The sequence below is a fragment of the Lagopus leucura genome, unplaced genomic scaffold, assembly GCF_019238085.1.
Source record: "Lagopus leucura isolate 7727_CA_CO unplaced genomic scaffold, USGS_WTPT01 34980-0_obj-0_obj, whole genome shotgun sequence".
NCBI classification, from domain to species: Eukaryota; Metazoa; Chordata; class Aves; order Galliformes; family Phasianidae; genus Lagopus; species Lagopus leucura.
Genome location: NW_024963821.1, coordinates 2,283 through 12,071, shown reverse-complemented (window position 1 = coordinate 12,071; position 9,789 = coordinate 2,283). Strand labels below are relative to the sequence as shown.

The 9,789-nt window shown below is 50.5% G+C and overlaps 1 protein-coding gene across 1 annotated transcript; it reads left to right on the top strand.

Moving 5' to 3' along the window:
- Positions 1-6: 6 nt before the first annotated feature.
- Positions 7-4,675, top strand: LOC122191383 (zinc finger protein 664-like). The gene is made up of 2 exons (XM_042891641.1): positions 7-144; positions 248-4,675. The coding sequence occupies exon 2, from the start codon at positions 376-378 to the stop codon at positions 1,687-1,689; it is 1,314 nt and encodes a 437-aa protein (XP_042747575.1). The 5' UTR covers positions 7-144; positions 248-375; the 3' UTR covers positions 1,690-4,675.
- Positions 4,676-9,789: the final 5,114 nt, after the last annotated feature.

Sequence of the window (9,789 nt, the reverse complement as noted above, 5' to 3'; positions counted from 1 at the left end):
TTGTTCTCGTCTCCCCTGTTTCTCTCATTGAAGCTCCACTTCCAGTCTCCAAACCCGTGCTGATCTCCCTACTTGAAGGAGGGGAAGAGCCCTGGATCCCAGATGTGCGTAGCCCTGAGGCCGTGCCAGGAGACCTCAGCCCAGGTGAGGTGGTGGAGGGAAGGAGGAGGTTGGGTTTGGAAGGGCCATCTCTGTCTGTGTTTTATTTTGGGCACTGCGTGCTATTTCTGGATTTCCTGTCATCCAGCAGGAACTGGGATTACAGATATACTGGAGGACCTGCAGGAAAGTGGTGTGGCCGAAAGGCGGTGGGGTGTGGAAGAAATCAGAAGGGATGTCCAAGGAGGCCTGGAGCAAGGTCAGGGTGAGCACATCATGGAGCCACTGCGAAAGTTTCTGGGAAAGGCAGGAAGGAGCCCATTGGGCTTCAACGTAGGTCAAAAGGAGCCTGAAGAACCCAGGCGCAAGGATGTGTGCCAGAAGAAAAAGCAGAATCCATGCACTGAGTGTGGAAATAGTTTTGAAAAAAATTCCAGCGTCGTTAACCACGAGTGCATACACTCATCAGTGAGCCCAAACAAGTGCTCTGATTGTGGGAAGAGCTTCAGATGGAGATCCCTCCTCACTGTCCACCAGCGCACCCACACAGGGGAGAGACCCTACAAGTGCTCTGAGTGTAGAAAGAGTTTCAAGAGCTGTTCTGCGTTGAAGCTGCACAAGCACATCCACACAGGACAGCAACCATTTCAGTGTCCTGAGTGCGGGAAGGGCTTCTCAAACCGTTCAGATTTAATGAAGCACCAGCGCATCCATACAGGTGAAAAACCCTACAAGTGCTCTGAGTGTGGGAAGAGCTTCAAGAGCTGTTCTGGATTGAAGCTGCACAGGCACATACACACAGGACAGCAACCATTTCAGTGTCCTGAGTGTGGGAAGGGCTTCTCAAGCCCTTCAGATTTAATGAAGCACCAGCGCATCCATACAGGTGAAAAACCCTACAAGTGCTCTGAGTGTGGGAAGAGCTTCATATGCCGTTCTGGTTTAAACAGGCACCTGCGCATCCACACAGGGGAGAGACCTTACAAATGTCCTGAGTGTGAGAAGAGCTTCAGAAGCAGTTCTAATTTGAAGTTGCACCAGCGCATCCATGCAGGTGAAAAACCCTACAAGTGCTCTGAGTGTGAGAAGAGCTTCAGAAGCAGTTCTAATTTGAAGTTGCACCAGCGCATCCATGCAGGTGAAAAACCCTACAAGTGCTCTGAGTGTGGGAAGAGCTTCAATAGGTTTTTTGAATTGAAGGTGCACCAGCGCATACACACAGGAGAGAAACCATTTCAGTGTCCTGAGTGTGGGAAGAGCTTCAGAAACCGTTCTGATTTAAAGAGGCACCAGCGTTACCACACAGGGAAGAAACCTTACAAATGTCCTGAGTGTGGGAAGAGCTTCACAGTCAGTTCTGATTTAAAGAAGCACCAGCGTGTCCACACACCTGAAAGACCGTACAAGTGCTCTGAGTGTGGGAAGAGCTTCAAGAGGTGTTGTGAATTGAAGCTGCACAAGCTCATACACACAAGAGAGAAACCATTTCAGTGTCCTGAGTGTGGGAACGGCTTCAGAAACAGTTCTGATTTAAAGATGCACCACCACTTCCACACAGGGGAGAGACCCTACAAGTGCTCTGAGTGTTAGAAGAGCTTCAGAAGCAGTTCTGAATTGAAGTCGCACCACCACACCCACACAAGTGAAAAACCCCACAAGTACTCTGAGTGTGGGAAGAGCTTCATGAAATGTTCTCACCTAATTTGCTACCAGCGCATTCACACAGGAGAGAGACCCTATAAATGTACTGAGTGTGGGAAGTGCTTCAAAAGCAGTTCTGAGTTGAAGCACCACAAGAGCATTCACAGAGAGACCTTTTCAGTGTCCTGAGTTTTAAAAGAAGAGCTTTAAAGGAAGGTCTAATCTCAACACCCACAGGCACAACCAGAGCACATGCAGGCTGTAGAAGAATCACAAGATACGGGGAACCTTCAAAAGCAGTTCGAGCCTCATTACCTACCAACACAGCCACACAAGATACAGAGCCTGCAGAGCATTGGAAGAACTTCAGCCACAGCATGATGACCACCTGTGGCTTTGTGTGGTGATGAACCTTACAAATCTCTTGAGTAGAGGAAGAGCTCAGCTGCCAAACTGAATCCTCTTTCTCCTTCTTTGCATGAGTATTATGCATATTGCTGCCCTTCAGTTGCTGTGTTGAGTGGCCATGCAAAGGAGAATCCAGAGTGGGATGTGTCACAGCCACTGGAAACCCTCTGCCAGGTGGCACGTTTTTGCCAGGGCTGTGTGCATGAGAGTCACCTCTTACCTCCCCTGCAGAAACTCCTGTGCTATGGGGCAGCAGGTGAGGACCCAAAGGAAACCTCAGCTGGGCTGATATGTCACCAGGAAGGAAGAAATCCTGTCTGCAGGCAGTGTGGGAAGAGCTTCATCTGGAGCTCAACCCTCAGTAGACGCCAGAGAACCAACCCTCCTCTTGGGAGTCCCAGTGAGTGCCTTGACTGTAGGAAGAGGTCTGTGCAGGGCTGGGAGCTCATCACACACCAGTGGATCCAATGAGGAGCCTGCAAGAAGAGCTTTGGATACAGCTCGAACCTGCTGAGGTACCAGAGTGTCTGCACTTGGGTGGAGTCCAATCCATGCCTGCAGCAGTGAGTTCACGTGGCTGGAAGCCTTAGAAATGCCTCGAGTGTGAGAAGGGCTTTGTGCAGAGTGCAGAGCTCCTCACACACAGGAGATGGCACTCGTGGAAGAAGTGCTACAAATGTCCTATGTGTGGGAAGACCTTTTACCGGGGCACTTTCACTGATGAGCTTTTCACTCTGGCAGAGACCCTAGAAATGCCTGCACTGCAGGAAGAGCTTCATTCAGATCGCACTCATCATTAAACATTGTCCAGTCTGTGTGATAAAGAGGCCCTGCAAGTGTCTCTGGTGCAGGAAATTTCTCTCTGGGCTGGCAACTCCTTTCTCATGAGAAAACCCCCTACAGAGAGACCTTAAGAATTTTGGTGAGCCCAAGGATGAGGGAGGCCCAGATGCTTTTCCCCACACAGGAGTTTGCAAAGGAACTGGCATCACTGGCACCCCCTGCACAATGAATTTAACCCAGGAGCTTCAGATGGCCTCTCCTTGCTACCCAAATCCTGCTTTCCTCTTCTGTTCTTCCTGCCAGCAGCTTTTTGATGCCGTTTCCTAAGGAGAGGCGTCTGTGTAGGGATGTTCTGTGTGTCTGTGTGCATGTGTTGCTCTCAGTACTTTGTGAGTGCTCTGATGAATCTGAGAGAAGGGTCAGGAGAGCAGTAACGTGGCTCTTGGAGGTTTTCTGAGAATCATCTGTAGAGGAAAGGGGAGGGGATGAATAAAGTAGCTGAGTTGTTCTGGAGCTTTCTTCTGTCTTGTTTGTTGTTCTTAAAATAAATGTCAGCACGTGGAATGAGGAGAAGGAAAGGTGTAAGCACCTTTGGTGGTTTTTGTTGGTTTTGGTGCCTCCTCCAGTCCTCTGCTTGTCTTGGTGAGTTCTACCAGTAGTTGCATCCACCCCACAGAAAGCTCTGCCCTCTGTGTCATAGGTCACCTCTGCACTCATGGAATCAACACAGGCACAGACAGAGCTCCCAAGGGAACAACCAGCCCCCCAGGTGCCCATGTGCAAGGCTGTTACATGTTATTGGTTTCTCACATTGGCATCCAAAGCAGGAGGCCCTGTGTGCTGCAGCATCATCAGCATGAGTGAGAGGTGGTGGGAACGGTCCTGTGACGGGTGTGCTGTGTGTGATGGATGGCTCTGGGCTCTGCAGGCTGGAGATGCAGGGCAGGTGAGATGGGATGGGGCTGCTGTATGTACTTGTGGGCTGGATGGAATGGAGCTTAGAGTTAGTAATGACATGGTTGAAAGCCTCTGGGTATGGATTAAGGGTCAAGGAAAACTAAAGTGGACGTCACTGTGGGAGTCTACTATAAGCCATTCAGCCTGGAGTGTCATACCAATTAACTCTTTAAAGGAGTATCTCAAGATCAGCCTCTCTTGTCCTAATGGGTCACTGGATTCCCAGCAATTTAGGGGTTGTAGCACACAGCCAATGAGCTGCGTGGTTTTCACGGCCAACTGATGTGATTATATGTGACTGTTGAAGTCATGTGGGAGATACTCACACATCCACCCAGGAGCAGGAGAGAAGGGTGAGGAGAGCAGTAACGTGGCTCTTGGGGGTTTTCTGAGAATCATCTGTAGTGGAAAGGGGAAGGGATGAGTAAAGTAGCTGAGTTGTTCAGGAGCTTTCTTCACTGTCGTCTTTGGTTCTTAAAATGTCAGCACGTGGAATGAGGAGAGGGAAAGGTACACGGAGGGTTTGGTTTTGGTGCCTCCTCCAGCCCACTGCTTGCTTTTGGGAAGGCATTTTCCAACCTGGAGGGAGAAAAACAGGCCTTCTATTGGTGTCTATTGGCCTATTCTTTACAAGTCTTGTGTCTTTTCCTTCTTTTCCTTTCTGCTGTCACACTCGCCACCCGAAAGTCAGTGCACCCATTTTTGCCTGTCAGGAAACTGCCTGTTTGCAGGGCAGTATCTGTGTGCATGCTTATCTTTGCAGGTATGATCACAGAATCACAGAACTGTAGGGGTTGGAAAGGACCTCTAGAGATCATCGAGACCAACCCCCCTGCCAAAGCAGGTTCCCTGAACCAGGTCACACAGGTAGGCGTCCAGGCGAGTCTTGAATGTCTCCAGAGGATACTCCACAACTCCCCTGGGCAGCCTGTTCCAGTGCTCCATCACCTCACCTAAAGAAATTCTTGCGCACATTCGTGTGGAACTTCCTATGCTGCAGCTTATGTCCGTTTCCCCTTGTCGTGTCTCCACTCACCACTGAAAAGAGACTGGCCTCACCACTGTGCCCCCCTCAGATATTTATACACCTAGATTAGATCCCCACTCAGTCATCTTTTCTCAAGGCTGAACAGACCCAGTTCACTCAGCTTTTCTTCATAGCAGAGATGCTCCAGGCCCTTCACCATTTCTGTGGCCCTCCACTGGACTCTTTCCAAGAGATCCCTGTCTTTTTTGTACTGGGGAGCCCAGAACTGGATGCAGTACTCCAGATGAGGCCTTACCAGGGCAGAGTAGAGGGGGAGGATCACCTCCCTCGACCTGCTGGCCATGCTCTTTTTAATGCATCCCAGAGTGCCATTGGCCCTCTTGGCCACGAGGGCACACTGCTGGCTCATGGCCAACCTGTCGTCCACAAGGACACCCAGGTCCCTCTCTGCAGAGCTCCTCTCTAGCAGCTCATCCCCCAACCTGTACTGGTGCATGCAATTATTCCTCCCTAGGTGTAAGACTCTCCAGTTGCTTTTGTTGAACCTCATCTGGTTTCTTACTGCTCAGCTCTCCAGCCTGTCCAGGTCTTGCTGAATGGCAGCACAGCCTTCAGGCGTGTCAATAAACAGACTTTCTGATATGAAAGCCTGAACGGGATCCACAAAGCTAATGCTCATTCTGTCCATTGAGGAAAGGCTGATGGAACACGAGGATGCTGCTCACAATCCTACTCATCGCCAAAGCTGCAGTACAGCAGTCTCAGTGATGTGTCAACATAGACAGCTCCTCTTCCATTTTGCCAGTCATCCCTACCCTAAGGGCAGGAAAATGAACACAGGGCAGAAAGTCCCATGTTGGGTCGTCCATGAAAAGTCCCTTCTGCTAGGTCCCAAGAATGCAGTGCAGCTGTGAGCCCACAGCCCCATGCAGCACCTCTAGCAGCAGAAGGCCCCTGTGCTGCTGGGGGGCTCTTTCCTTCCCCCCACACATCTCCCTGCAGCTCCCTGGCTCTGCTGGACAGCCCTTTACACTTCTATGGGGATGGGATCCAGCTGAATCAGTTGAGGCATCTTATCCTCAGGTTGTAGTCCTGGGTCCTGGAGGGGTGTCAGCTCCCTCCCATGCCTCCCACACACCCAGCCAGACCAGCACTGACCACACATTTGGCCTCAAGCAACTGGCCCCCTGCATCCCTCCTCTTCCACAGGCTTCTTTCTCCTCCATCTGCATTAATTCCCATCTTTGTCTGGTGCAGTCACTATCCCCTTATCAGCTCTCACTGACTACATTTCCCTCTTGCATCCCCACAGTGCTATCCCCCTGTTGGCTGTTCCTCCCTCTCCCTGACAGAGCTGCCATCTGTGTCACAGGGGTTGAGCCACGCTCACTGGCATCTCTGTGTCTGCTGTAATAAAAAATATCCTTAAATGTGACAACTCCTTTTTTGGACAGTGCTCCTGGAAAACTTTGTCTGCAACACTGAGACCTCCCTCATGAACAGTTCAGGTCCTGAAGACTTGAGCGAAATGGCTTGTTAGATCTTTCTGCACTGTAATGAGCCCCACAGCTTATGTGGTGTCCATGAACTTCAGGTACTGAGAGAAGACTGCAGCAAACAAATGATGAAGGTGCAGTCAAAAAGCTGTCCAGAAATGTTGGAGAGTGTTGGAGTATTAATTGGTCCCTGTGGGGCCATTACCAGCAAAGCCTCCCCACATCCATGTTAGAGCAGATAATTGGAGGCCGTGATTCCCGGCAGGCAAAGGCCCTGTGCAGGTGCTTTGAGATCGAGGCAAGCCCTTGGTTTGTCTGATGCAACAGAAGGGTAGGGCCATAGCTGCAGCCTCTGGGAAGGGTGGTCCTGTCCCTCCCTGATGTCCCAAGGTTCTCCCACAGTCAGTGGAATGTGAATCATAGAATCATTTAATCACAAGGTTGGAAACGACCTGCTAGATCATCCAGTCCAACCATCCTCCCATTATCATTGCTACTACAAGCCCCTAAGCCATATCTCCTAGCTCCTCATCCAGATGCCTCTTGAACACTGCCAGGGGTGGCAACTCCACCTCTTCCTGGGCAGCCATTCCATTGTCTGACCACTCTCTGAGAGAAAAAGTTCTCCCTTATGTCTAACCTAAACCTCCTCTGGTACAACTTGCAGCCATTTCCCCGGGTCCTGTTTGTTGCCTGGGAAGGCCAAAGTTTGAGAGTACAATAAGGTCTCCTCTGAGCCTCCTCTTCTCCAGACTAAACAATCCCAGCTCCCTCAGCCACTCCTCATAGGATTTGTGCTCCAGATCCCTCACCAGTTTTGTTGCCCTTCTCTGGACATGTTACAGGTCCTCAACGTCTTTCTTGTAGTGAGGGGCCCAAAACTGAACACAGTATTCGAGGTGCAGCCTCACCAGTGCTGACTTGAGGGGGATGATCACCTCCCTGCTCCTGCTGGCCACAGTTTCTCATGCAGGCCAGGATGCTGTTGGCCCTCTTGGCCACCTGGGCACACTGTTGGCTCGTGTTCAGCTAAGCATCAACCAACTCCCCCAGGTCCCTTTCCTCTTCACAGTCATCCAGCCACTCAGCCCCAAGCCTATAGCGCTGCATGGGATTATTGTGGCCAAAGTGCAGGAACTGGCACTTGGCCTTGTTGAACCTCATCCCATTCCCCTCAGCCCAGTGATCCAGCTTATCTAGATCCCTCTGAAGGGCCTCCCTGAGGCAGATCAACACTACCTCCCAACTTAGTGTCATCTGCAGACTTACTGAGGGAACACTCAGTGCCTTCATCAAGGCCATCAATAAAGATATTAAACAAGATGGGCCCCAGTACCAACTCCTTGGGGACACCACTTGTAACGGGTAGCCAGTTGGACTTAGCTCCATTAACCACTGCCCATTGGCCACGGCCCTCTAGCCAGTTACTTACGCAAAGAAGGGAACAACTGTCCAAGAAGAGTACTCCTGTCCTATGTGCGTGTGTAGTGTTCTGTGAGGGAAAATGATATGACAACTAGTGGCCTCCCTACAGGACTGCAAGGAGGCAAGGAGGCCCCCGTGGCATGAGGACAACGTGCCACTTGAGCCTCAGCAGCAGACACAGCTGCCACAGCCAAGAGGACAAAGACCTCGGTTTTCTCTCAGGGCCCTCGAGCCTTGCCAGTGCTGTTGGCCATCTCCACCAGAGGCTGTTCTATGCAGTCCTTCACCAGCGTCCTTTTCCCTGCAGGCTGCAGACACTCACCTCAACTCCTGCACTGGCACTCACCCTGGCATTGCCTTACTCTGATGGTTCTGCAATCTCACTAGTTGTTCCTTGTGACACAACAGCACAAATTGATCACAGAGTCCTGCTGGGTGTCTCTGGCACCATAGCACTACCATTGTAGGGGAGGGCTGACCTGTCTGTGCAGAAAGAATCACTTCTAAGGTCCTTTTCCAGCCATGTTCCTCTTGTAGTCCTTCAGGAGATTTCCACAAATGGTAATCCTTCATGCGTCAACCCTCTCACAATTGTATCTGTCTAAGCTGTATGCTATTTAAGAAAACCACGGAAGGCTTGAATTACTTTACAGCTTTCAGAGAAAAGGAGGAAAAGGAAAGAGAAATTAAAATGAGTAAGAAGATCACCCTGCTTATTATCCCTTATCTCCTTCACTAGCTTTGCCTCAATATGAGCTTTAGCCTTCCCCATTACTTCTCTGCAGGCTCTGACAACACTTCTGTACTCCCCCCAAGGGGACATGCCCTTTTTTCAACTTTTCCTAAACCTTCTTCTTCCCTTTGATCTTATCCATGAACTCCTTGCTCATCCATGCAGGCCTCCTGCATCCATTCCCTGATTTTCTACTCTTAGGGTTGCACCGATCCTGAGCTTGGAAGAAGTGCTGTTTAAATGTTGGCTACCTCTCATGAGCTCCCTTACCTTCAAGCACTCCAGCCCATGAAACACCTCCAAGTAGGTCCCAGAAATTGTTGAAGTGGGCTCTCTGAAAGTCCAGGGCAGCAATCCCACTTTTTCCCTTACTTCTTCCACCCAAGATCTTGAACACCACCATCTCATGATCGCTGCATCGCAAGCTGCCCCCAAACTTCTCATCCCTAACAAGCCCATACCTGCTGGAAAGAACAAGGTCTAAAATCACCCCACTCCTTGTTGGCTTCTCCAACAGCTGCGTGACAACATTTTCCTCAGTGCATTGCAGGATCCGTCTGGACTGTGTGTGCCTGGGCATGTTGTTTATCCAGCAGATATGTGGATGATTCATGTCCCCCATGAGAACCAGTGCATGGGATTGCAAGGCTACTTCCAGCTGTGTGTAGAAGGCCTCATTGACTTCATCCTCCTGATCTGGTGACTGTAGTACACCCCACAACAGTGTCGGCCATACCAGCCCTGCTCTTCATTCCCACCCAGAAGCACTCCACACATTCTTCACCCTCTCACAGGTACACCTCAGTCCATTCCAGTAGCTCTCTCACATAAAGGGCAACTCCTCCACCTCGCTTCCCCAGCCTATCGTTCCTGAAAAGGACACAGCCCTCCATGGCAGCATTCAGTCACGTGAACTGTGTCACCACATCTCCTTGACTGCAGTGAAATCATGGCCCTGCGACTGTACACAGATCTCCAGCTCATCCTGTTCATTTCCCATGCTATGCACACTGGTCTACAGGCACTTCAGGGAAGCAGCGGGTGCATTTACACTTGGAGGGACACAGGAAGATTTTGGATGGGGTATTGGCAACATGACCTTCTCTGAGAAGTCCCCGTATGATCCTGTGGGACAGCTCAGAGGTTATTCCCTGCAATTTCCAACACTGACAACATCCCTCAGCCCATCTCTACCACTTTGAATTCCACTCTCTTGCCTCTTTGGACCTTGTTTAAAGACTTGGAAATCATTCCAGAAA

Coding starts and splice junctions, on each gene's coding strand:
- LOC122191383 (XM_042891641.1), top strand. CDS start 376: ATGGAGCCACTGCGAAAGTTTCTGGGAAAGGCAGGAAGGAGCCCATTG.